The sequence below is a fragment of the Eschrichtius robustus genome, chromosome 1 (genome assembly GCF_028021215.1).
Source record: "Eschrichtius robustus isolate mEscRob2 chromosome 1, mEscRob2.pri, whole genome shotgun sequence".
NCBI lineage: Eukaryota > Metazoa > Chordata > Mammalia > Artiodactyla > Eschrichtiidae > Eschrichtius > Eschrichtius robustus.
In genome coordinates, this window is record NC_090824.1 from 89,922,112 (window position 1) to 89,950,079 (window position 27,968).

The 27,968-nt window shown below is 41.6% G+C and overlaps 1 protein-coding gene across 7 annotated transcripts in view; it reads left to right on the forward strand.

The window, feature by feature from the left end:
* Window positions 1–27,968, forward strand: part of STARD9 (StAR related lipid transfer domain containing 9) — a 135,360-nt gene that overhangs the window by 65,937 nt on the left and 41,455 nt on the right. For 5 of the 7 annotated variants that reach the window (XR_011074769.1, XM_068550131.1, XM_068550153.1 and 2 more), the window contains 12 exons: window positions 1,477–1,509; window positions 1,599–1,660; window positions 3,553–3,665; window positions 14,298–14,367; window positions 15,800–15,872; window positions 18,569–18,636; window positions 19,856–19,953; window positions 20,368–20,577; window positions 20,744–20,841; window positions 21,991–22,068; window positions 22,450–22,551; window positions 25,749–25,928. Coding sequence is in view for 6 of the 7 variants with exons in the window: in XM_068550131.1 (XP_068406232.1) it covers window positions 1,477–1,509; window positions 1,599–1,660; window positions 3,553–3,665; window positions 14,298–14,367; window positions 15,800–15,872; window positions 18,569–18,636; window positions 19,856–19,953; window positions 20,368–20,577; window positions 20,744–20,841; window positions 21,991–22,068; window positions 22,450–22,551; window positions 25,749–25,928 (1,185 nt within the window). In the remaining variant the exon portion in view is untranslated. The remainder of the gene's footprint in view (window positions 1–1,476; window positions 1,510–1,598; window positions 1,661–3,552; window positions 3,666–14,297; window positions 14,368–15,799; window positions 15,873–18,568; window positions 18,637–19,855; window positions 19,954–20,367; window positions 20,578–20,743; window positions 20,842–21,990; window positions 22,069–22,449; window positions 22,552–25,748; window positions 25,929–27,968) is intronic. The other 2 variants (XM_068550139.1, XM_068550161.1) reach the window with 1 other exon arrangement.

Below are 27,968 nucleotides of genomic sequence, written 5' to 3' on the forward strand. Positions count from 1 at the left end.
CGGGAAAAAATTTGAAGAAGAATAGATACATGTGTATCTATAACTGAATCACTCTGCTATACACCTGGAACTCACACAATATTGTTCATCAGCTATATAACTTTTTTTTTTTATAGTTTTATTTATTTATTTTTATTTTTTTTGGTTGCGTTGAGTCTTTGTTTCTGTGCGAGGGCTTTCTCTAGTTGCGGCAAGTTGGGGCCACTGTTCATCACCGTGCGCGGGCCTCTCGCTATCGCGGCCTCTCTTGTTGCGGAGCACAGGCTCCAGACGCGCAGGCTCAGTAATTGTGGCTCACGGGCCTAGTTGCTCTGCGGCATGTGGGATCTTCCCAAACCAGGGCTTGAACCCCTGTCCCCTGCATTGGCAGGCAGATTCTCAACCACTGCGCCACCAGGGAAGCCCTATATAACTTTTTATAAAATAAAAAGTTAAAAAAAAAGAATGTTTCTCAGCACTTCAATTGAAAGGTAAACTTTGAATAATTAGCCTCTCTTTATTACACCCTGAAGAACCTTAGAATTTTACAACTCCCTTTGATGTCACAGACCTTGTCAGTCCTTCTGAATTTCTCATATCATTTCCAAGTTCATCACCTGTAGCTTTTTAACACCTTTGGTGTAGACAAGTCCCAGACTGAGTGTTAAGTGCTGGCTAAGGCCATGTGGATATGGGGCTATGTGTGTGTTCGATCTGAGTGTTCAGAAAGAAGCAGGAGAACCAGCTACTGGGATGGGAGCTTTCAAAAGTGTGTAGGACTTATGAGAGCCTTCCTTTATCATGGAAAATTGGGAGTGTAGAGTTCCTTAAGAACACCTCTTTGTTTTAGGCTTAGAAGTACCCTGGTGAGATGAACTGGTAGGGCAGGTGACAACACCACATAGGGACATTCTCTAGGATGTTATTCCTCCTGGAAGATTATCCCTGCTGCCGTGGGCCCAGATCATTGCTTACTACGTCCATGTTTAGCCTGATTTTATAGATTTTAAATTAAAAGAAGAGAATGCCCAATAACCCAGGGGTGTAAAGCCCTTAACCTGAGTATAAGTTAGCACTGGATCCAAGATGAAAAAAAGAAGCCGCTTCTCTCTAAATGCGTGTTTTGAACACCTGTGTACTCTAGTCCTCCTGTGTGTGCAGGGTTAGGAGATAGGGTTCTGGGAGGGACCACCATGGTAAAGTGGTTTCATCCAAGAAGGATGTAACCTTCTCTGCATGAAAGTGTGTACCTGGGCTTGCTAGCTTCTTCTCTCTTCCTTTTTACGGTGGTGATCTGCCTCTCATTTGGTACATTCCTCCCATGAGAGCCTCCTGAGAGCACTGGCAAATAGAGTCTTCCACATACCGCCGGGGAAGCTGCCTGAAGTGAAGAGGCTAGCACAAGGAGCCCACCCCTGCTGAGGGTGGGCCCTGGGTGTTGGGGGGAGAGCATCACCGTGAGTGAACAGTAATGCTTTCTTCTCTTCTGTTCTCCAGGCCTCTGTTGGGCTGACACCACGGATATGTGAGGTATAGACTCTCTTTTGACTGGATCCCCTCAAAGTAGGTCTTCTTTGTACACTCCCTTCAGTGAAACTCCAACCCTCTGGTTTGTGCAGGGTCTCTTTGTCAGGGAGGAAAACTGTGCCCCGCTGCCTTCCTCCTGCAGAATAAAAGTAAGGTAAGAGCCTGTCAGGCTCTGCAGCCTGAAGCGTTTCTGTTTCCACTCCAGAGCTGTCCTCTCCGCTTCCAGAGTCGCCCAGAGGAATGGAGAAAAGCCACAGCAGAAATATCTTGCAGTACAAGATGAAAAACTTCCTTAGGAAACTTAGTTCCTATCCTCAGGCTTAACAAGCCGGTGTCTCCTGTGGACCAGCTTCCCCTGGCTAGCTGGTTTCCTTTCCTTTATTTTCTGTAGTTTCATACTAGCTTTTGGGATTTCTGTTCCAACCCCCTCCTGGGTTGTTCTCCAGGTCAGTAGTTCCCAAACTCTAGTTCCTAGACTAGTGCTGGCTACCCCAACGTGACATTTTAACCAGTCTGAACTGTAAATGTTGGCAGAAGGTTACCAATTGCCCTGAATTCTCTGTATTCTTTTTTTGTTTGTTTTTGGTGTTCAATGTCCTTGTTTAAAAACATGAGACATAATTCATATACCATAAAATTCACACTTTTAAAGAATATATTTCAATGACTTTTTTTTTTTTTTTTTTGATATTTACAAGGTTGTTCAACCATCATCACTATCTAATTACATAACATTTTCATTACCCTAAAAAGAATAACTGTCTGGGCTTTTTTTGTTTTGTTTTTTATAAATTTATTTATTTATTTATTTATTGCTGTGTTGGGTCTTTGTTGCTGTGCGCGGTCTTTCTCTAGTTGCGGCGAGCGGGGGCTATTCTTCATTGCGGTGCGTGAGCTTCTCATTGCGGTGGCTTCTCTGGTTGTGGAGCACGGGCTCTAGGCGTGCAGGCTTCAGTATTTGTGACTCGCAGGCTCTAGAGCGCAGGCTCAGTAGTTGTGGCGCACGGACTCTAGAGCACAGGCTCAGTAGTTGCTCCGCGGCATGTGGGATCTTCCCGGACCAGGGCTTGAACCCGTGTCCCCTCCATTGGCAGGCAGATTCTTAACTGCTGCGCCACCAGGGAAGCCCAACTGTCTGTTTTTAAAATTAAATGATTGTGAACACTATTTTTTCATTTTTCAAGTTTATAAAGTAAAAATTTGCAGACCTCTATGTATATAAACATATACATATATGTTAGGTGTTCTGTTGTCCATGAAATCTGGGAACCACTATTCTAAGAGGTATCTGGAGTTCCTGTGTCCAAATATGAGAAGATTAAGGAGAAAAATTTTATAAGAAGAGTGTGCAGAGAGCAGCTTTGAACTGGAGCCTTTTTTTTCTGACTGCTGGCTCCACAGGCAAGCATCTGTGTTCCAGTGAGGAAGACCTTTCTGTGAGAAGTCTGCTTTCTTATTTAACAAAATATTTACTGATTTTAATTAAGAATTGTAGCTGTGTTATTATTTTAAAAAGGCATAAAATGCCAGTAGATACCAATAAGACAGCATGTCTTAAACAGAATCCTAGTGTGTAAGACAGGTAAAATGAGAATTGTGCTACTTAAGTTAGGGGTGGGGAGCAGACCCTTCTCACTTAGCTTCCCTTGTTGCTCAGCATGGCCCTTGAGATGCCTTCAGTGAATAATAGAGCTCAAAGATCACATTTGAAAACCACTTCAAGAAACATGCTTGTAGACTCTATGCTGTGGGGGCCTGATCGAGGCACAGGCTGGTGGCAGCCTAAACCCATGCTGAAATAGCCTCTTGAAGGCTAAACTTGAATCAGCACTGACACTGTAAACCTGAAACTGTGGCGTAATGACAGCCAATGCTCAAAACCCTGTTGTACACATGCAGAACGAGACTCAAGAGGGAAACCTTGCGTGACCAAGGTCTTAGAGTGTCAGAGGTAGAACTAGAACTAGGACCTTCTGATTCTTGGCTTAGTGTTTTTCCCACATTTTTTCAAGATCTAATTATATGCCTTTTTCTACATGTCTCTAGCTTCCTGGAAATCTATAATGAACGAGTGCGGGATCTGCTGAAACAGTCTGATCAAAAAAAGACCTATAATCTGCGGGTCAGGGAGCACCCAGAGATGGGGCCCTATGTACAAGGTGAGCCACCGTGGTCCTGGAAGTCTGAGACCAAACTGAAGCCTGGGAAGCTCTCCTGACGGTCGCTGACTCATTCAACAGACGTATAATGAATACTTACTGTGTGCCAGCTACTGGTATTAGATGCCAAATAGGTACCAATAAATAGAAAAGGCAGTCTTGCCCTCCCAGGCAAGGTTATACGCTTGTGGGGGTGAGTCAGAAAACAAGCACTACTTACAGTTGTGATAAAGGCTAATAAAAAGTTAAATAGATACAGTGATGGCAAAGAACACTGGGTGGCGTAGGCAACCCATCTGCATAGCGTGGTCAGGAAAGCTTCCCTGAGGAGGTAACATTTTAAGCTGAACCTGGAGGGGATACAGGAGCCAGTTGTGTGAAGAATGGCGCAGCAAGGGGAAGAGAGTTTCCGCTTGAGGGGGCGGCATGGGCTAGAGCCCTGAGTGAAGGGCTTGGTGGTGTCAAGGAGGCCAGTGTGTCTAAAGCATGGTGAGTGAGGGGGAAAGTGATATGGAATAGTGTTGGGTCTGTGGTGCCAGGTCCAGCAGGGCTGGGACTGATTCCCAGGTCAGCCAGTCTCCTTTTCAGGGTACTTTCTGTTCCAGTGGTGGTAATAGTCAGGGACGTGGGGAGATGTCAGACATGGAGCAGGGTCTACTTGCTGCTGCCTCATCAAGCACTGATACTTGGTGTTTGGTTCCATCTGTCTTATTCCATTAGGCCGAGTCTTGCCATTAAGTAGAAGCTGTTGGGTGCTTTTGTGGGGGAAGCTTATTTAAATCTTGGCAAGGAGAGGGACATGAAAGATCAAGAGCTGGTCTCTTCTCTGATCAGGGCATGGCTAATGGCTGACTCAGTAGGTGTGCCAGTCACTGATTCTGCTATCTGAGTCTTTCCCCAAATGTTCCATCGTAATTGGCAGCCTGGAAACGATGAAAATACCGTTTACTTTGCTAGGAGCCAGTTGGAGGTTCCTCTGTAAAACTCTGTGGATGTATATTTCTGTGTAAAGCGATAATTTGAAGGCAGACCATGAGTGGATGCAGTAGTGCCACAGTTTCTCATCTTTTAATTAATTTTTATCTTAATGTGCTTTTTGGGTGTGCTGGGCGGATAGGGGGAGTGACTAGAGGAGACCTCAGATGTAGTCCTGATGTCTTCGTTGCACAGAAGATGAAACGAAGTCTGGAAGAAGTTAAAGGATGTTCCCAAAGTTGCACAGCCGGTTGGGGCAGGGGTGGAACTGGGAACCTTTTCTAGGACTGGAAGAGAAGAATGGGACGGAATCCTGTACATGGAGGAGACCTACGATCATAGGTTCTTTGACTGGCATAGTACCTGAAACCCCGAGAATTCACGCGGGGTGGTACAGCTTGGGTTATATACTCAAGGTCAGTGACAGGATCAGACTTAAATCTCAGGGCTCTTCTGGATACCTTCATGAGTGAACCCTTGTGGAGAGGAAGGATGCTTGGTAAGAAATAATTCTAAACCAGCAAAAAGTCTCTTAGGTCCTTTGGGTTACATGTTTCTTAAAGTTGGTCTGGACTTTCTCAAATCATTACAAATATAGGTGGACATTTCTCTTATTTCCTAGTGAAGGAGCCATAAGCTCACATAGTGTAGGGCCAGCCTTGGAAGCCAAGACCCTGAATAGTCACTCTGAACTTATTCCCATTACTACCCTCTGATGGCATTACAGCAAACTTTTTACTTTTAAAAATGTTTGCTTTCTTTATGCATTTAGCATTGGTATTACCTGCCAGTTTGTCTGTCTCCCTTTGGCTCATATATTCTGTGAACACGATTCCAAAGCAGAAAGTAGTTTCTGCTTTGAAACCAATTCTACAGGAATTTATTGAGTACTTGCTGGATGCCTATACTATTCAGGTTGCCATGGGGAAATATGAAAGATACAAGGCCTTTAAAGAACTTGTAGTTCCAGTTTAGAACTATAAGCCTGAACTTGATAGCTGCCTAAATCCAAGAAAATAAAAGGGGTAGCCTCTTACTTTTCATTAAAAAGTTTATGAATTAGATGACAGATTAAGTTGAAATCTGAAATGTACAGGGCCCTGCCCAAAGCACACGTAAAACCCCAATGGTTACAGGGTCTAAAGTGATAATTTAAGTGAGACAAAGACACTATCGTATTTTTGCTTTGGTCTTTATCTTAATATACAGGGATGGGTACAAAGCAGGAGGTTGTTGGAAGTGGGTAGTTGGGACTCTGAAAAAAATTATTTCGTATTTTCTTTGTACTCATTCTGCACATAACAGGAGTATTTTTGTGTGTTTGTTTTTTTAATTCTTACACTTTTTTTTCCTTGCCTTTCTCCACTGACTAGGACCTCTAGTACCGTATGAAATAAGAGTGGTAACAGTATTTAGTTTTGTTCCCAGGGGAAAGCTTCAACATTTTACCGTGGTGTTTGCAGTAGCATTTGTTGTTAATAGATGCTGTTTATCACACACTTCTCAAACTATCTGTGAGGAAGGACCAGTTTTTAAAAAAATTTCCAATCCATGGCAAACAAATACTTTGATAAAATAAAGATGAATTACTAGAAAAAAAAGAAAAAGACATCTTAATTATAAGCCCAAATTCTTCTTTATTAGATTCAAAAGGTATAAAATCTGTCATATTGTTGTAAAGATTTCTGTACCTATCTCATCGCACATCAGTAACTGTTTGAGAACTGGCTCCAGTCTGTGCAGCAGCTTTGAGAAGCACTGCCTTAGCAGGTTAAGGGAATTCTCTTTTATATCTTAGTTTTCTAAGAGTTTTTACTTTTTAATTTTGAAACAAACTTTTGAAAAAGTTGCAAATATAGTATAAAGAACTTTTTTTTATTTTTATTTTTTTTTATTTTTGGCTGCATTGGGTCTTCGTTGCTGTGCGCAGGCTTTCTCTAGTTGCGGCGAGCGGGGGCTACTCTTTGTTGCGGTGCATGGGCTTCTCACTGCGGTGGCTTCTCTTGTTGCGGAGCATGGGCTCTAGGCGTGTGCGCTTCAGTAGTTGTGGCACGAGGGTTCAGTAGTTGTGGTTCACGGGCTCTTGAGCGCGGGCTCAGCAGTTGTGGCGCATGGGCTTTGTTGCTCTGCGGCATGTGGGATCTTCCCCGACCAGGGTTTGAACCCGTGTCCCCTGCATTGGCAGGCGGATTCTTAACCACTGCGCCACCAGGGAAGTCCCTAAAGAACTTTTTTACTTGAACCATTTGAGGGTAAATTGCCAACCTAATGACCCTTATCCCCTGATTATTTTAGGGTGTTTTTCTTTCAAACAGGAATGTTCTCCTGTATAGTTACAACACAACCATCCAAATCAGGAAATTAACTTTGATGCATTACTACCATCTGATCCTTAGAACCCATTTAAGTTTCACTAATTGTCCCAGTAATTGTCCATTTGAGAGTTAAGGGTTGCCTTTGGTTAGGGTGTCTCTCTAGTGTTCTCCAGTCTGGAAGGCTCCTTGGTCTCTCTTGACTGTCATGAACTTGACACCATTAATTTTGATATGTCCCATTACTCATGATTTTTAATTTCCTCACTTAAGGTCATATCTACCAGGCTTCTTCACTCTGAAATTGCTGTTTTCCTTTTGTAAACAACAAGTGTTTTTTGTGGGTGCGGTACTGTGAAACCATGTATGTGTCCTATCCTCATCTGACTTTCAGTTTATTTATTAATTTATTTATGTTGGCATAGACTTATGGTTTCTTATTTTATTGAATGAGTCGCCTTCTGTTACTACTATTTTTTATTTTGATGCTCCAGTTATTCCAGATTTAGCCAATGGAATCCCCTTCAGGTGTGTTCCTGTGACATTTTGGCATATCACCATCATTTTTTGAGCACTTCCTTGCTTTCTGACAGGAGATGTTCAAGGTTCGTCTGCTTTCCCTGCCTCAGTCTTTGAATCAGCCATTTCTCCCAGGAGCCCTGGTTCTTCTTTTTTTTTTTTAAATTGAAGTAGAGTTGATTTACAATGTTGTGTTAATTTCTGCTGTACAGCAAAGTGATTCAGCTATACATATATATACATTCTTTTTTTTAATATTCTTTTCCATTTTGGTTTGTCTCAGGATATTGAATATAGTTCCCTGTGCTAGACAGTAGGACCTTGTTGTTTATCCATTCTATATGTAATCTGGTCCTTTTTATTGGAGAAAAGTTTTTGGAAGTCAAGATCTAAGTGCTAGGTATGCTCATTGCTTTTGAGATGTTGCAACTCCTAGTCCTTCTGAGTGGACGGAGCTAATATATGTTCACACCAGCACTTCCAACTGCAGTCCAACACAACAGGGTTCATTCTGGATTTCTCCCTTTCCAGATTGGTAATTCCTTTATCCAAAGGTGGAAATGCTTCTTTGATCGGTCCCTCCACCCCCGTGTGTAATGAGTCTCCTTGTCATTGCTGTCCTCTCTCTTATGTGGATGCCCGCCTCACCTGGCTGTGCCCCTCACCACAGGAAACCATGCTCACCATGCCCACATTCCAGTGCTCCGTGCAGGGCTGCCTGTCCCCACCCCCCCTCACTGTGCAGGTACCTTCCATACCCCTCTTGGTCTTGGTATTCTTTTGCTGGGCCACCTCCTCACGCCAACTTAGAAATCTTGTTCCGCTGCCTGTCTCTCTGTGGGGATGCCTTTCTCTCCTTGTTGGGCCTCTGACTTCTCACAGCAGGCTGCCGCCATACATGGGCAGCCTGCTCACCTTCCCCGGACTCCCATGCCCTGCCCTGGGCTGCCTCCGTGGGGACGCTCTGCTCAGCCCGCCAGGCTCTGACTTTCTGTGCTGGGCTGCCACCCGTGTCGTCCCCTCCTCACCCCAGTCTCACACCAGGCCTTCCCTCTGCGGGGACGCCGTCCTCATTCTTCTCAGGCTCTTCACCCTGACGTGGTTGCCTGCCTTGCTCTACTCCACTTAAGGACTTTAGGACTAAATTGTTCAGGAAAGGGAAATGGAAGGGGTTCTAGGAATTTTAAAAAAAATATAAACAGCTATTGAATTTAAAAAATATATATATTTATTTATTTATTTTGGCTGCGTCAGGTCTTAGTTGTGGCATGCAGGATATTCCGTTGCGGCCGCCGGGCTCTTTGTTGTGCGCGTGGGCTTCTCTCTAGTTGTGGCACGTGGGCTCCAGAACGCGCGGGCTCAGTAGTTGCAGTGCGTGAGCTCCAGAGCGCGTGGGCTCTGTAGCTGTGGCATGTGGGCTCTGTAGTTGCGGCATGCAGTCTCTCTAGTTGTGGCACGTGGGCTCCGTAGTTGCAGCACGCAGACTTAATTGCCCCGCGGCATGTGGGATCTTAGTTCCCCGACCAGGGATCGAACCCACATCCCCTGCATTGGAAGGCGGATTCTTAACCACTGGACCACCAGGGAAGTCCCTGAATTTTTTTTAAATATTTGCTTTATATATGCTTGTCTATATTGTATGATTTGTGTCCTTTCTCCTGTTAATAAAGTGAATTACACTGATTTTTGAATGCTATAGCAGTCTTGCGTTCCAATAAAGTGAATTACACTGATTTTTGAATGCTATAGCAGTCTTGCGTTCCTAGCATAGACCCAAGTTACTTGTGATTTATTTCCCTTTGTATATATTGTGGAATTTGGATTTCCAATGTTTTGTTGGGAGTTCAAGAGTGAAATTCTCCTCTAATCATCATCTTCCTTGTCCTGTTTTTCTTCCTCCTCCTCTTCTCTTCTTTACCCTTCTCTGATTCTCCATTTTCCTTCATCAGTGTTAAGTATAAAGGTTATGTTTGTTTCCTAAAATGAGTTGAGAGATGCTGCCTCTTTCTATTTTCTGAAAGATTTCTTGTAAGATTGGGGTTATTCCTCCTTAAATATTTGGTGGAATTTGCTGGCAAAGCCTTCTGAGTCTGGAGGATTTTTTGATGAGAAGGTTTAAGATTATAGATTTGATTTCTTTCAAATATTCTATTTTTTATTGCACCAATTTTTGGTAAACTGTATTTTTCTAAAAAATCCACTTCCTCTAAATGTAAGACATGTATCTGCATAAAGAGTAATATCCTCTTACGCTTTATGTGTAAGATGTCTCTTTAAATGTAGGATCTCTTTTTTCATTCCTAACTGGTTATCTATTCCTTGTCTCTTTTTTCTTGTTCAATTTAAGGACTTATTAATTTTATTTGTCTTTTCAAAAAATCAACTTTTGGTTTTGTGGCTTCCCTCCACTGTAAGTTTATTTTGTATTTATTAATTTCTGTTCATATTCTTATTATTTTAGTCATCCTTTCCTTGAGTCTAATTTGCTGATTTTTTAACCTTTGTAAGTAGATGCTTAGCTTGTCGATTTTCATCCTTTTTTCTTTCCTAATATATTTATTTACAGCTATAAATTTTTCTGTAAATATAGCTTTAGGTGCACTAACACATGTTTTAATGTGTAGTATTTTTATCATTATTTAGTTTAAAATGGTATGTAATTTTCATAATGATTTCTTTTTTGACCCATGGGTTATTTAGAATTGCATTTCTTAATTTTCAAACATTTGGAGATTTTATAGTTCTATTTTATTATAGGTATCTAGTTTAATAGGATGGCATTCAAAGAACACTCTCTATATGATTTCATTTAAAAAATATATATGTATAACAATTTGGCTTGTGGCCTAGCATATGGCTAAGTTTTGTAAATTTTCCATGTGTTCTTAAAAATAATTATGCAGTAGTTGGGTATAGCATTTATATAATACTATTTGTCAAGTTTGTTATTTGCATTGCTTAAATCTTCTATAACCCTATTGATTTTTTTTTTTTTTTTTTTGCTTGTTTTATGAGATAATAAGACAGGCTAGTTAAAATTTCCTGTTATGACTATGAATGTCTTTTTCTCCTTTTAATCCCAGCAATTTGTGTTTTATATATTTTGAGACTTTATTATTATGTGCATACAAAATTAGAATTATTAAATCTTCTTGATGAATGCTTCTATCGTTTTGAAGGATCCCTCTTTATCTCTAGTAATGCTTTGCCATGAAGTCTACTCTACTTTGTCAGGAATTACTATAACTACTGTAGCTTTCTTTTGGTTAGTGTTGGCATTTTAATCTTTTTTATACTTTCTCCCTTTCTATATCCATATGTTTTTTTTTTAAATAAAATATTTGGCTTTTGCTTTGTTTTATCTAGCATCACAATTTTGGTCTTGTAATTTGAGCATATTTCAAGCATATTTTGGTCTGTTTATTTTTAATGTAATTACTAATTTTATTTGGGTTTAATTCTGTTACATTGTATTTTCTCTTTACATTGTTTTATGTTCCTTTTTCTCTACTTTCATGATTTTTGAGTTGATTAATTTTTAAAATTATCCCGTATTTCTCCTCTTTTAGCTTACTGTTTACACATTGTCTTATTATTATTTTAGTAGTCATTGTAGAGATTACAGCATGGGTCATTGACTTAACAAAGTCTAATATTGTGGTCTAAACTTTTTTTTAAATCTCCTACCTTCTGTCTGATATTTTCCTTCAGCTAAAATATAATCTTTAGTATTTCCTCTAGTGTGGGTCTGCTGTTTACAAATTCTCTTGGTTTTTAACTGATTGAAAATAACTTTTTTTGTTCCTTATTCTTAAAGGAGAAATTCACTAAGTATAGAATTTTAAGTTGGTGGTTATTTTCTTTCAGCAATTAAAAATTATTCCATTGTCTTCTGCCTTCCATTATTTCTGTTGAGATGTTATCTTAGTAATTCCTTTAAGGTTTTTCTCTTGGTCTTTGGTTTTTAATAGTTTACCATGAAGTGCCGAGGGATAGATTTTTATTTTTTTATTGTGTCAGGCTTCCTGAATCTGTGGTTTTATATCTTTTTTTGCAGACATTTCTAAGCCATTACTTCTAACATTGCTTTTACCCACTCTCTCCTTTTGGAGCTCCAATTACAGGTGTGTTATATATACTTTTTGATTCTTGCCCTGTCTTATATAATACTTTGTATCTTTTGGCTCTCTGTGCTTTATTTTGGTTGTATGATTCTGACATATGTTCCTGTTCACTAATTGTTTTTTTACTTTTTTATAAATTTATTTATTTTATTTATTTATTTTTGGCTGCATTGGGTCTTCGTTGCTGCGCATGGGCTTTCTCTAGTTGCAGCGAGCGGGTGCTACTCTTGCTTGCAGTGTGCGGGCTTCTTGTTGCAGTGGCTTCTCTTGTTGCGGAGCACGGGCTCTAGGTGCGCAGGCTTCAGTAGTTGCAGCACGTGGGCTCAGTAGTTCTGGCTCGCGGGCTCTAGAGCGCAGGCTCAGTAGTTGTGGCGCACGGGCTTAGTTGCTCCACAGCATGTGGGATCTTCCCGGACCAGGGCCCAAACCTGTGTCCCCTGCGTTGGCAGGCAGGTTCTTAACCACTTCACCAGGGAAGCCCTCACTAATTGTTTTTTAAGCTATGTCTAATCTGCTGTTAAACTTAGATACTGAGTTCTTTTTTTCACTTACAGTAGTTCTTACTTCGCAAATCAACATTTGATCTTTTTATTATAGTTTCCAATTTTCTCTGAGATTTTATAATCTTGTCTTTAGCCCCTTGAAAATAGTAAGCAGAGTTACTTTAAAGTTACTGTAACTCCAATATCTGGATCTTTCTTAGGTCTCTTTCTATTCCCTATTATTTTCATTTGCTGGTTTTCATTTATGTTGTCAGGTCTACTTATGTGTCTGGTTTGTTATAATTTTGTGCCAGACAGTATTTGCTAAATTGCTTATAGAAGTAATTTGTAGGTCTAGAACAATGATATCTGCCAGTACAGAAGACTTTTATTTATTTGTGCCAGGTTCCTGCACACACTGGTGATTCAGAATCACATCAGTCCAATTTAAGGACTGAGAATGTTCAAAGCTGAGCTGTAATCCCTTCAGAGGCTGTTTACATCTAATCAACCTTATTCCTGTGTTTTAACCCTTTGGGTTTCCAACCCAAAGAGGTGGGGTGCCATAGGGCCCACTCCAGGTGGGCTCTGGACTGCAGTCTGTGTCTCCCTAGACCTGTGAGTGTGTCAAGAGAACTGCTGTCAGCCACTTCTCCTCAAGATTTGGCAAATGCTGTCAGAGGAAAAGCGTCCCCAAGTGCTGGCCTTATCTCTCTGGACTTCCATCCTCCCCCAGTATATAGCCTGGAAATTTTTCACTATCTCGTCATCCCTCTGTGCCTTCACACTGATGTCATTTATATTTTGTCCACCTGTTTCTAATAGTCTTTAGCAGAAGGGTTGGTTTATATTATGTAATTTGCCGTTACAGAAAACAGAAGGTCTCTATCCTTGGTTAATTTTTGTTTTTTGGCTGCACCGGGTCTTAGTTGCAGCACACAGGATCTTTGTTGAGGCATGCGGGATCTTTTAGTTGCGGCATGTGGACTTCTTAGTTGTGGCATGCAGACTTCTTAGTTGCGGCATGCATGTGGGATCTAGTTCCCTGACCAAGGATCAAACCCGCACAGAGTCTTACCCACTGAACCACCAGGAAAGTCCCTATCCTTGGTTAAGTTTTTAATATTCTTTTTATTATAGAGAAATTTGAACATTTTGAACAAAAATAGACTAGTATAATGAACCCCCATGTTCACAATAACCCATAACCCAATAACCCTTGGCAAATTCTGCCCTGTCCACATTCCTGTCCACATTCTATATTATTCTGAGGCAACTTCCAGATGTCACATCAATTCATCTATAAATATTTTAGTATGTAGCCCTAAAAGATAAGGAATGTCTTTTTAAAAAATCATACCCACAAAACTATTATCACATCTAAATAATTGTAATAATTCCTTAATATAAAAAAATCCAGTCAGTGTTCAAGTTACTTTGCTAATTTTTAGTGTAAGTGTATTCAGCTGTGAGCCCATAAAGTTACTTTGGTTCCTGAATCTCTAATACAGAGATTCTCTAGCACAGTTGTGAAGGCCTTTTTTGATTTGGTGGGTAACCAGCCATCAAGATTTACTTTCATGCCCTTAAGCTCTCTTTACCTATCTAAAGCCTACCCATTCTACAGTGGCTAAATTCAAGTCTTGCTTCCCCCATGGAGCTTGCCCTGACCACTCACTCCTCTGATTTCCTCAGCATTTATTATCTTTCTAGTCCTGTGGCACTTGGCCATATTATCTTGTATCATAAAATTTCTCATGATTGTAAACTGTGGGAGGATAAGGACATGTGTACTGTGTGGTTTGTATGTCAAACCGAGTCTACCATTTTGTGGGGCACGTAGCCCCTGTCTGCCTCAGCAATTTTGTGAGGGCCAAATGAGGTAATTTATGAGAACTTTTCTTATAACCTATATAGCAGAATTGTAAGGAATTATTATTGCTATTCTTCTCCTTGTTGTTGGCATAACCGCTACATGAATTCTAGACTATAATGTCTGTGTCGGCAGAGACCTTTGTTCCCAGAGAGACTGTCACAATGCCTGACAGTAGGCTTCCAATAAACATTTGTTGACTTAATTTATTATCTGAATTAAGTTGTTCCCTCATTCTTGTCTGTCAACTGATATGAAATAGGATGATAAATTTAATTACCTACAGGAAAAGGTTAAACTTTGCCAAAAAATTTTAATTTCTTTTTTCCTCCTTGCAAATTGGATAGGTTTATCTCAACACGTAGTTACCAGCTGTAAGCAAGTAATTCAGCTCTTGGAGGAAGGGATAGCAAACAGGTAACGGGTTTGTTTGTCCTTGTCATTCTTTCAGTCTCATTCTTATTGCCTGTGTTCTCATCCCCCTTCACAGTGTATATTCTCTCTGCAGCTCCCCACATCCACAATCAGCAGGCCTTTCTCAGAACAGAAGTGTACCCAGTGTAGGCGGCAGTGGCTGAGATTTAGTGCTCTTCTCACTAGTGGTGAAGCTGTAGTTTGTTCTGGGTATAATAATATTAGGCAGTAAGCCCAGAGTATTACTCTATGCTTTGTCTTATAATACACGACTTCTGCTGTTTTCATCAAAGAACAGATTCTTGCCTGCATTGTCCTCTCCTTGATAGAGGTAATACAGTTTAATATAGTTTAGATATAGTTTAAAATGTTTCAGAAAACCATTTTTCTTTTAGTTTTGCATACTGTAAAGGTTACTCAAAAAAAGACTGTTTTGAATTTGCTTTGAAATACTAAGTGCTATTGACTCTCCTTAAACCTATTGTAAATTGTGATAATACTCTTTATTTTTAGTTACTATGAAATACCCAGAATGTTATTTTGCACCCCCAAAATAGCCTTTTTTACCTGAAAAAAAAATTGGGGGAATTTAGAGTCTTCTACGTACCCTATTAATAACACGTCTGAGTTAATTGAATGTAAAGGAAGAAATTTAACATTCTATTCCTTGGCTTTCATGGAACTATTCTGCAGGCACTTGCTTCATGTCTTCAGGGTACCCTGAGCTCCTTGATCTTTTAAGTGTCAGGCCTCACCTTGTCCTTTTTATCCTTGAATAAACCAGCCTCTAGGTTTTGACTCTTTTCTTCAATTCTGTAACTCCTCTGAGAACAGAAGTCAATGAGTTGGTCTTAAACTGAGGCAAGATTGACTTAGATTTAGATGAAGGGAAGACTCTTCTGACTTTAAGGGTCAAGATTGGAATGAGTCTTTCAGGGAGCCTATGAATTCTACCTGGCTTAAGCATGATGTTCATGTAATTCAAGATCTCATTTTAGCCCTTTCTGGCACTATAAGATTAATATTCTGTGTTTAATCATGACTTACTTTCTCTGTCTTTGAGCCTTCTTCTCCAGCAAGCTCTCTACGTCCATTTGTCTTATTTAAATGGGTCTGTGTTAGGGATATTCTTACAGGTTGATGACTCTTTAGTATCACGCTTTCAACTCTGATTTTTAACTTCTGTTGCTTAAAAAAAGTTCTAATTGTGGTTTAATATGAAGCTACACTCGCTTTTATTCTCAGATATCAGAACCTAGAGCACTGCTCCTGCCCTCTTGGGGCCACTCTCCTAACTATAACAGACTAAATAACGTGTGTTTCATGATCCTCACTTGTGAACCTCAGCACTAACATCTCTTGTGTTCCCCATGGATCTTAAGGATCACCATGCATAAACAATCCTTGTCCTAATTTTCTTCCCTTATATACACAGAATCACAGCAGCAACCCATGTTCATGAGGCCAGCAGCAGATCCCATGCCATCTTCACTATCTACTATACGCAGGTTGGTTACCACTTATATTTGCTTAGATTTCTTCCTTTCATTGTCCCTTTTGACTGATTTCCTGTCTTCCTTCCTATTTCTTTTTCTTTCTTCCTACCTTTCCCTTTATAGGTCCTCTGATATGACCTAATATTATAAGTAGGACCTAACACACAGTCTACTAAGCTACACACTCTGAAAGTGTAGAGGCATTTCATAAAGACTAATCAAAATATCTTCGACCTACATTTTACTTTTAACATTTCAAATTACTTTAATATCTATATGATCAGTCTGGGCATTTAAAATGAGAAGCAAGATTGAAATGAAAATAAACATTAAAATTAAAAAGTAGGGACTTCCCTGGTGGCTCAGTGGTTAAGAATCCGCCTGCCAATGCAGGGAACACGGGTTCGAGCCCTGGTCTGGGAAGATCCCACATGCCACGGAACAACTAAGCCCATGTGCCACAACTACTGAGCCTGCACTCTAGAGCCCGTGAGCCACAACTACTGAGCCTGCGTGCCACAATTACTGAAGCCCGCCTGCCTAGAGCCTGTGCTTCGCAACAAGAGAAGCCACCGCAGTGAGAAGCCTGCGCACCGCAATGAGGAGTAGTTCCTGCTCGCTACAACTAGAGAAAGCCCGCGTGCAGCAGCGAAGACCCAAAGCAGCCAAAAATAAATAAATTAATTAAAAAAAAAAAAAAGAAACTGTAAGGGCTCCACATGTTGGATTCAGCATACAAAGACTTCCAAGCAACTAATATAAATACATTCAAAGAGCTGAAGGAAACCATGTTTTAAAGAAATAAGGAAAACATGATGATAATGCCTCTAGGGAATTTCAATAAAATGATAGAAATTATTTTAAAAGGGGGAATTCTGGAAATGTACAATAACAGAAATGAAAAAATCACTAATGGGACTCAAGCGCTGATTTGAGATGGCAGAAGAATTAGTGAAGTTGAAGACAGACAAATAGAAATCATCCAGTTTGAAGAAGAGTAACTGAAGGAAAATGAGCAGAGCTGCACAGACCTGTGGGACATCAGGTGTGTCAACGTAAGTGTAATGGGAATCTCAGAAAGAAAGAAGAGAAAATAGGCATAGAAAAAAATTGAAAAATAATGGCCAAAAGCAATTGCCACATTTGTTGAAAATCTTTAGTGTACACTTTATTCAAAAATTAACTCAAACTGGATCGTAAGCACTAATGTGAAACCTAAAACAAACTCAGAAAATAACATGGGAGAACATTTGTGACCTTGGATTAGGCAAAGTTTTTTTAGATATGGCACTAAAAACACAAATTGAACAAAAGAACAAATTGAAATTTGGAATTGGTCAAAATTTAAAACTTCTGCTCTACAAAAGACACTATTAAGAGAATAAAAAGAAAAGCCACAGGGAGAATTTATTTGTAAAACATATGTCAGGTAAAAGACTTGTATCCAGAATATATACAGAACTCTCTAAACTCAATAATAAAACAACTCAAAAAAAATGGTCAGAAATTTTGAACTGATACTTAACTAGAGAAAATATACAGATGGCAATTAAGCACTTGAAAAGATGCAAACATCGTTAATTATTAGAGGAATGCAAGTTAACACCAAATGAACTATCAGTACTCACCTTTTATAATGGCTAAAATTAAAAAGAATGATTATACTAAATATTGGCAAGATTGTAGGAGCTAGAGTTCTCATACTACTGGTACAACAACTTTGAAAAATAATTTAATAGTTTCTTTAAAAATTAAACATATACCTACCATATGATTCAGCCATTGTGCTAGGCATTTTCCCAAGAGAAAAGAAATCATATGTCCATACAAAGACTTGTACACAAATATTCATAGCAGCTTTATTTGTAATTGCTCAAAGCTGGAAACAACCCAAATGTCCATCAAGAGGTGAATAGATAAACTATGGTATATTCATACACTGGAATACTACTCAGCAATAAAATTGAGCTTTTGACACATGCCTCAACCTGGATGAATCTCAAAATAATTATGCACAGTGAAAGAAGCCAGACATTGTATGACTCATCTGTGTGAAATATCCTGAGAAGACAAATTTATAGAGATAGAAAATTGAGTGGTGACCTGGGGCTGGAGATGGCAATGGAGATTGATTGCAAACAGACTCAGAATTTGGGGAGTTATTGGAAATATTTTAAAACTGGATTTTGGTGATGGATGCGCAACATTAAAATTAAACAACAACAAAAACCCCACATTGAATTTTTTAAAAAAAGGAAAAGTTGTTTTGCTCTTGAGGGCCGGATGCCCCTGGATAGAACAGCGAGAGGCAGAGTCCTGCCCAGCAAGTTAACAGGCTGTGACTCAGGTTAACAAGAGACAAAGCCCCATCATCCGCCCCTCCAAACCTGCTATGGATCTCTACTGGTGGGTCAGAGCCTCCTGGAGAAGAGTTGAGCATTTACCCGGTAAACCGTGCTAGGGAGACTTTGTGGGGGGTTGCCCACCTACCCTATGGAAGTTTTGCTCACATTTTTAATGATGGCAGGACCCAGGGCTTACTGATTGTCAGATATTGAGAGCTCATCTGGTTCAGAACACATTAGAATACAGATTTCTTGAGTGAGTTGGCTAAAAATCCGAATATCACCTTGGTTAGGAGGGTGTCATGGGAAAAAAACAACACATTGTTCCAAGTGACAAGCTTTAAATGTATTTTCTCCCTTTAGGCAATGCTGGAGAACAACCTCCCCTCTGAAATCGCTAGCAAGATCAACCTTGTGGACCTAGCAGGCAGGTAATTAGGATCTCAAAGCCAAGTGGAATTACTCCCTTGACAATGACCTTGTTCTTGCTCATTTTACGGGGAATAAACTTTTCCCCACCTTTTACACATTTCAGTCATCCTGAGAAAATTCCAAAAGAAACAAATTATTTGAATGCTAGGTTAAGAAACTGTAGTTTTCCGAGGGCTAAAAAATTTTCTGTTAGGGGTTCTCAATCTTAGCTGCCATTAAAATCACCTGGACTGGGGAGGGTGGGAGGGAGGGAGATGCAAGAGGGAAGAGAAATGGGAACATATTGTATATGTATAACTGATTCACTTTGTTATAAAGCAGAATTTAACACACCATTGTAAGGCAATTATACTTCAATAAAGATGTTTAAAAAAAAAAAAAAATCACCTGGACCTTTTAGAGCTCCCAATGCCTAGGCTGCACCTCAGATCAAATAAATCAGATTATTAGTGGAGTCAGAGGGAGTGCCGGCAGTGTATAGCCAAGATTGAAAACCAGTGCTCTAAGTAGAGGGGACTGAGCGTGCTTTTTTCCTTTTATCTAATATTGATTTTATGCAGCTCTACACATTTCTTAAAAAAAAAAGCTTTAAAAAATACTGTGGCACTGGGGAGAAGATACTGCCTTTTTAAGTATTAGAAGGAAACATGAATTGTACTCATTTACATATCCAGAAAGAAGAAACTCAGGGATAATGTGGTCAGAAAAAAGTGTAACATGAAATAAGGCATATTTTCTTATTTTAAAACTGCTAAATAATTAATATGGTACACCACTCCCTTAAAAGCTTAAGTGCTTTCTGGAAGAAATTGTATCAGCCAACTGGAAGTGTGAATTTTTAATATTTCACATTTACTTAAATAAGGAATTTGAAACCATTAATGACACAGCATAAAGCCATTAATATGTGAAATTAAAACAAAAGGGGAATTGTATATACCAAAAAACTATATTGGTATCATTACTGTGAATAAGTATTAACTCAAAATGCTCTGGCAGCCAAATGTAATGAATTGTTTGATTTTTATTGCCTGAGAAGCAGAAGAATGCCAGTTCGTTACATGATGGTAACATTTTTTCTGGAACTGAATTCTAAGGGGAATTTATTTTGTGGATCTTTTACACAAAGTGCAACATAATGGATAGTGTTTTTCAACAGCGTTATAAGGATAGTCTTCTTGTTCACTTTTGTTTCTCTTTTCATCCACTGTGTTTTAGTGAAAGAGCAGATCCCAGTTACTGTAAGGACCGGATTACTGAAGGAGCCAATATCAACAAGTCTCTTGTGACTCTGGGGATCGTCATCTCCACCTTAGGTATTTTGACGGTAGCCTGGATTATCAGTGTGGGAGGGAGACTTTGGAAAATAACTCATATGTTTTCATTTTGTCAAAATGGAGTAGATACTTAAAAGGTTCTTTCTGATAAAGTTTACCTTCTGGCTTTGGGCATGAAAAATTGATATTTGTAGTTTTTGAACACAATGTGACCATCATCCTATCACTCTCATTCCAAAAAGAAGGGAGACTACAAAATTGTTTGGCTTAAATATTCCATCTCCTGAGTCCAGAGTCTAATTCAGGGTCCACACTTAAAGCATCCTGTCATATGCAGAAAGGGATTAGGAAGTGTGATGCTAAGTCTACCTTCTCCAACCATTGCTTTGTTTTAATGCATTTGTTTCATAATTCCTTTTTTTCTTCCACTTTTATTATTTTTTGTCTTTTAAGCCCAGAACTCTCAGGTATTCAACAGCTGCCAGAGCCTCAACAGCGCAGTGAGCGATGGTAGTGACAGTGGGATCCCTAGCTCTCCTTCCGGGACCAGCAGTGGAGCAGGACCTTCCCAGAGGCAGTCTTACATCCCCTACCGGGACTCTGTGTTGACCTGGCTGCTGAAGGACAGCCTTGGAGGCAACTCCAGAACCATCATGGTTGCCAGTGAGTAGGGCTGCCGGAGCTGGTTCTGTATTGGGACTGGTGATCTGCCACTGCCGCCCATTTCATCAAGGGTCTCAGACAGCCTGGGCGACGGCAGCAAGGCCAGTGGTCATGGGCTGGGTTGGAAAGGCTTGGCGTGTGTTTTAACTTTCTCCTTCTACCCCAGCCGTATCTCCTGCACACACTAGCTACAGTGAGACCATGAGCACGTTGAGATACGCATCCAACGCCAAAAACATCACCAACAAGCCACGGGTAAATGAGGTGAGACCTTCATTTGAAGTCCTGGTCTGGTACAGCAGTTTACACCAAGTTCTCCTTTTTTCCTCTCATTTGATTTCCTTCTCTTTGTACTCACCCCAACTGCCAGACTTGTTCTCCAAATGCCGAGGGAGTGAAATTCTTTCTTTCAGTGTCATACCGTTCTCTCATATCTCAACTGGCTTCATTCAGTTGCCTTTTTTGAATAATTTATTTTAGATATTTCTCTAAGGCCATTGGTCTTAAGATCCCTTGTACACTGTTGCCACTCGAGGAAAGATCATTTAAAAGTGTCTGTGTTTACTGCCTTTATTCCAAGTTTATGTTGCTGTGTGCCTTTTTTCATACGCAAATTGCAGTGACATCTCTGTTTTGGGTAAAAGCGGCATATGAGGAATCCTTTAGTCTTGAAAGCTAAATTAATGATGAGAATATTCCAAAAGTTCCTCATCTGCTTTGCAATTTCGGTGAAAAGTTCCAGGGCAGGGATCACAAGTGAGTGGCCCACATATAGCCCATTTATGGACTGTTTTAAAGGGCAATGTAGGGACTTCCCTGGCGGTCCAGTGCTTAAGACTTGGCCTTCCAATGCAGGGGTGTGGGTTCGATCCCTGGTCGGGGAGCTAAGCTCTCACATGCCTTGCTGCCAAAAAACCAAAACATAAAACAGAAGCAATATTGTAACAAATTCAGTAAAGATTTTTAAAAAAATAAAAAAGGGCAATGTAATTCGTCAGGTACTAAGTTTAGTCACACTCAATACAGGAAGATTAGCACCTACTACCTATACATGCTCTGGCATTTGTATTATATTACCTACCTGACGTCCTGCTCTAGGCAGTGATTCTCAAACTTTAGTGTGTATCAGAATCACCTGGAGGGTTTGTTAAACCACAGGTGGGCCCAGCCCTCCAGAGTTTCTGATTAATAGGTGTTGGGGCATTGCGGGAGCGGGGGTGGTCCACAGAATTTGCATTTCCCACAAGTTCTTAGGTGAAGTTGCTGCTGATCCTGGGACCACACTTTGAAAAGACTGCCCTAGAAGTTACTCCAAAGGAGTAATCTGCTTCTTCCAGGCTAATTGCGAGCAGCATCTCACAGCCATTCGGGGCCTGATATCAATCAGTGGTGACCGAGTTCTCTGTGTTTCAGGATGCAAACGTGAAGTTGATCAGAGAACTCAGGGAAGAGATTGGAAGACTGAAAGCCATGCTGCTGAGCTTTGAGCTGGTATGTGGGCAGTCAGGACTTTTCTGTCCTCCAGAGCCCCTTCTCTTCTGCAGGGTATCTGAGCCCTGCTGCATTGTGTTCTCAGTCAGGTGACGCTTGTAGAGCAGAGGCCGGAGATAGGATGGCGATTACTCTGATTACCTGTGTAGTTTCAGATGGGGTGGGCACCCTCTCACTGTGTCCTCTCTGCTGTCCAAAGGACATTTGCCTGAATGGCCCTTGTTCTGTATGTGGGCAGATACGGGGAATGGGGCCCTCCAGAAAAAATTGCCTTGAATTCTCCTTCTTTGTACGAATCTGAGCCCAAACACTTAGGCTTCTGATTTGTTTCTGATTTTAACGATAAAGTCTTTCCTTTATCTGCATCTTTTCCTTCACAAGAGTATGAAGCACATCTCTCTCTTCGTGCAGAGAAACTTCCATTCATTGAATGAGGGAAAGGATGAAAATGTGAAGGAGCTGGCTCTCCAAAATGAATTGAAGGTGGGTCTGTTGGGGAGACTCAGTTGTGCTTCACATCACCTTGGGAACAGATCTGACCTCCCTCCATCATTCCTGGGCCAGGACTGCTCCCCCACCAGGACAGAGAGGTTCTGTATAGAGACAACCTTTGTCTCCATTGAGCCTTGAGTTGGCGGATGTGTTTGTCATAGGGCTGGTGACTGGCTTTCTGACTCTGCTTTGTTTTCCCAGGGGATCATGATAACGCCCTTCAGATAGTGCCAGTAGCCTAGGAAACAAATTATTTTCTAGTAAATAAGTAAGTCAATGACATGTATTCATTGAACACCAACTAGGTGCTCAGCATGATGCTGCAGGAGATACAAAGAAGTCCCTGCCCTCAGATGGCTTGCAGTCTAGTTGGAAGCACATTTAGAGAATGATTAAATGTAATAACTTACATGAGTTAGACGGAAAGAGCTTAGGAAGGAAGAAATCAATGTGGCTTGGAATTTTCAGGGCCAGCCTCAGTGCTGGAGTTGGAAGGCAGAGAACTTGAACTAGACCTTGGAGGATGGATAGGGTCTGTTAGATAGGGAGATGGGCAGAGGTATTGGGGTGAGGGAGGGATAACAGAAGCAAAGCCACGGAAGTGAGAGAAGGGCTGGTGTGAGACACGTGGGCACACGGGGTGTGAGGGCAGTGAAGCTGGCTAGGATATGTGCTCCTGGTAGAGAGGAGCGGAGGGGAGGCGGGGAGAGGGCCAGTTCAGGAGGTTTGAACTTGACATGAACAGGGTTACTCATAGCTTCCTGAACCCAGTTAGTGACATGATAAAGGAGTATATTGGGGAAATTAATATGACAGTTGCATGTAGAATGGATTGAGGGATGGAAGCAGAGAGACCAACAAGGAAAGAGACCGTTGTTGTGACCCCATGAGTGTGAGGACATGTTGGGAGATTGAATCAAATGGTGATTCCCAGAGACTTTTTTTTTAAATCACTTGTGTTAAGTTTTTTTTTACTTTATTTTTTTCGGCCATGCCACGCGGCATGCAGGATCTTAGTTCCCTGACCAGGGATCGAATCCGTGCCCCCTGCATTGGGAGCACAGAGTGTTAACCACTGGACCACCAGGGAAGTCCCCCAGCGACATTTAAAAGGAAGAAGTAGCAGGCATTATTTGGTGACAGGTTAGATTTAGGTCTTGCAAATAAATGTCCCCATTTCCAGTACTCTACTGCATCATCCTTCTATGTTATTAAAGTATCCTGGCTATGTCAATATTTTGTTACCCAAACTAAACTTTAGGACTATTTCACATATCCAGAAGTTTCTCAAAAATTCTGTATTTAGCTCTATGTTCTGATTTTTGGTTCATTCCAGGCACATGAGCATTTTTACATTATACAGGCCGGCAGACCTGGACTTGAACCTGCCACTTGCTAGTCTTACAACCTTAGGCAGGTAGGAGTGGGTGATGAAGGCTGGCCAGAGGGGAGGTGTCCTCTGCAGCGCCTCCAGGGGGATGTGCCCTGCCACCCACCTCTGTCAGGGCCCAATCCAAACCAGCCCTTCACGGGTACCCTGTAGTTTTCAAACTTCAATTCAATGATTATAACATTAAAAAGAATGTTTCGGGAATTCCATGGCGGTCCAGTGGTTAGAACTCTGTGCTTCCACTGCTGGGGGCGCAGGTTTGATCCCCAGTTGGGGAACTAAGATCCAGCAAGCTGCGTAGTGCAGCCAAAAAAAAGAATGTTTCTAGAGTCATAAAATACTTGTACCTAAACTTGGCATGATTTCTTTTTTCTTAAGTTTTTCTGTTTATGAGAGAAGGGCTTAGCTGAATCCAGTTCCTTTTCCTGGTCTTCCTCAGTTCTTCCGCTCCCAAAAGAAGCTTCCTGCCTTGATAACAATTTCCACCGTAAGAAATAAAAAGGACCCTATGTTCAACATTGTTCCTTCATGTTTCCCCAGTGGGCTTAGCTTAAGGCCTCTAAGCCTTGGTATATTTATTTTTAAAACTCTGTTCCTGATCCATAGTAAGCCCTCAGTGTTTTTTTAAATTAATTTTTATTGGAGTATAGTTGATTTACAATGTTGTGTTCATTTCTGCCGTACAGCAAAGTTAATCAGTTATACATATATCCACTCTTTTTTAGATTCTTTTCCCATCTAGGCCATTACAGAGTATTGAATAGAGTTCCCTGTGCTGTACAGTAGTTCCTTATTAGTTATCTATTTTATATATAGTAGTGTGTATTATATATGTCAATCTCAATCTCCCAATTTACACCGCCCCCCACCCTCAGTGTTCAATAACGTTAGTTATTACTGTTGTTATTTTATTATTGTGTGGTAGTTCAGACCAGTTTCATAGTCTTCATTCTCCCTGGGGAGACCCGTCTTGGTGCTTTGTTGGTCTTTGAGGTGCATACAAGCTTATATTAGAGCTCAAGGTGCTGCACCTTGGGAAAGAAGTTCACAAGAGGACTCCCAGTATGGATCACATAGGAGAGGGGCGGAAAGAGGGGAATTTAAACATATCAATAGATATATGACTCAAATCCCAACTAATTTTTTAAAATTAATTAATTAACTTATTTTTGGCTGCATTGGGTCTTCGTTGCTGTGTGTGGGCTTTTCTCTAGTTGTGGAGAGCAGGGGCTACTCTTTGTTGTGGTGCGCAGGCTTCTCATTGCGGTGGCTTCTCGTTGTGTGGCTCTAGGCATTCAGGCTTCAGTAGTTGTGGCACGCGGGCTTCAGTAGTTGTGGCACGCGGGCTCTAGAGCGCAGGCTCAGTAGTTGTGGTGCACAGGCTTAGTTGCTCCGCGGCATGTGGGATCTTCCCGGACCAGGGATTGAACCTGTGTCCCCTGTATTGGCAGGTGGATTCTTAACCACTGTGCCACCAGGGAAGTCCCCAAATAATTTTTAAAAATAACATTTATGGTGCTTTTTTCTTTTTTTTTATAAAAACAATACATGCTCATTGCAGAAAATTTTAAAAATAACATTTATTGAGTTTCTATTTATAAAATTAACAGTTGCTTATTGAGGAAAACTTAGAAAACAGAGAGAGCTCACAGAGGTGCAAGGGCCCATGTGCGGCCTTGAACAGTCACGGGGAGGAAAGTGAGGAAGCGATGCCGTGAGGAATCGGGCCAGGATGGCGCTGGACCGTTCATCTGCTCCCTGTACTGAGTGTCCAAGACCACCTCCTCTGTCTCCTCAGATTGACCAGCTGAGTAAAGACTGGGCCCGTAAGTGGAACGAGTGGAAGGCCCTCGTGGAGCATTACAGAGTGGACATCAACAGGAGGAGGGCCGGGCTGGTCATCGACTCCAGCCTGCCGCACCTGATGGCCTTGGAGGACGACGTGCTCAGCACGGGTGTCGTGCTCTATCACCTCAAGGTGAGCGGGCGGGCGCGCCCCCCTCTCTGCTTAAGCCGTTGGCCCCAGAGGTCAGGGAGGGAAAAGCCTGCAGCATCCAAAGCCGCAGAGCTGCCCTCAGGTGTGCCCTCAGGAAACTGGACCTGCCAAACAACTGTGATCTGTTTTGTTTCTGTATGAATACAGCAGAAGACTAGTAATCAGAACAATCATTTGGTTTTCAGCTGCCGCTACTGTCGCTCTCACTTTTGTTCTCTATGCCTAAATTTCCTTGTTTTAAAGTGAGAATAATGCTGCTTGTATTCCTTATCCGGCTTCCTGAAGCACAGGAGTGCAGTCATGGAGGTGAAATCCTAACCTCGAAATTCCGTCAGCACTCCTGAGCGCTCCCCGCAAATACAGGCTGCTCACAGACGGCTTTCAGAGGCTAAAGGGATCAAAAGATCTGAAACAGTTCCCTTCCCGTACTTTCCCACTTCATTCAACCCCCCTTCTCCATTACTAGGTTTGCCTGGGAAAGAAGAGAGGAAAGAGGGAGTAGATTTAGGAAGCTTCAAGAAAGCGTGCCAGGAGTCCAGAGAGCTGGTGGGTGAGGGGTGACCAGGGCGTGACATGCAACCACCCACAGAAAATAGAGTGATGCAAAGGCCTTCCACAAGGACGTGGCTCCCCTGGTTCTTTGTCACCTGGAGGCCAGGTCCTCACTTCTAAATGAAGTGTTTTGAGGGTTAGTGACCCATGTAATCTCATATCCTATCCTCATCAAAAGTGTCCTACTATAGAAGGACAGTCCCCATGGATGGCTGAACATACTTTACGTGGCCAAAATCCCTATGCTCACTGAAAATCCGATCTTCATTTTCATAATTGTCCCCAGCATGTTAAATTGACATTTAAAAGGAACAGAGTTTATGGGGATGTGTGACGCTGCTGTCATCCCTGGAGAAATCCGGTTGCTATTGCTGCAGTACATGTGATGGGAAGATGTCGGCAAGTCTCACACATTTAGAAAGTCTGTGTTCTGAGGATAAGCCCTTGGGGAACTTGTCAGAGACTGAGCCTCCCAGACAGAAGGTTAAAGTAGCTTCTTTTTTTGACACAGTATAAATCATCTCAGTGAAAATGCCTCAGGCAGAAGTGGCTGTTACCTTAATAACAAATCTGAACACCAAAGGCTATCGATCATTCCATTTGTCAGAACCATGGGGAGAGGTTGGAGGTCAAGAGGAGACCAGATGGATTAAAATGCTCAGTATTTGAGTAGAACTGATCTGATATATTGATTGGAGGTGGAGTGAGTGGATGAAGTTAGACATCAAGTGGCAGAGCCTAGGGTAACCCCAGAGGGTTGAAGGATGATGGGGAGACTGAGTTGGAGGCGGGAGATGGACGATGCTGCAGTGCTGGTGTCCTTGCCGAGTCAGTGCACTGGGGGTCACTCCCTCCCTCATGTTCTGACCGTGAACCTGGGGAAACAAGATTTCAGTCTACTTCTAATCGTGGCATTTCTGCAGGTTTTGTAACCATTTCCCCCCTTTTTGTTTGTTTAGATCCTGGTTTGGGTAGTAGTATAACAGTAGTCACTCAAGATTCTGTTTTTATTTGCTAACTTGGTTCTAGACCCAGAACTAGTCCCTCGCAGTGGCCTGGGAGCTGTTTGCCTGAGTCACCTTGGGAAGCACCTTAGGTGGGGAGCGGGCAGCAGGAAGGGAAGGTGGAGCAGGTTACTGATATCCTGGACTTCGTCTCATAACTGCCTTTGTGCCGCTGCCCCTCCCAATAAAGAGGCATAAAGAGGCAGAGGGGCAGCAGGCACAGGCGCCAGCTCAGCCCATGTTAAATGAGATGCCAGCACGTTTTTGGGTAGTTTCTGCACTGCAGATCTAGAAGTTGGGATGTGCTGTGGCCTTTATTCCTTTGGGAGGAATGGGCCTCATCATCAGGGCTGACCTTGAACCCTCCCTCGATTCTGGATGGCAGTGTCTGGAGACCGGCATCCGTTGGATCGTGTGATCCTCACTGGCTGAGCAGAAAAGCCTGGGCTCTGGCTGGTTGGGTGCG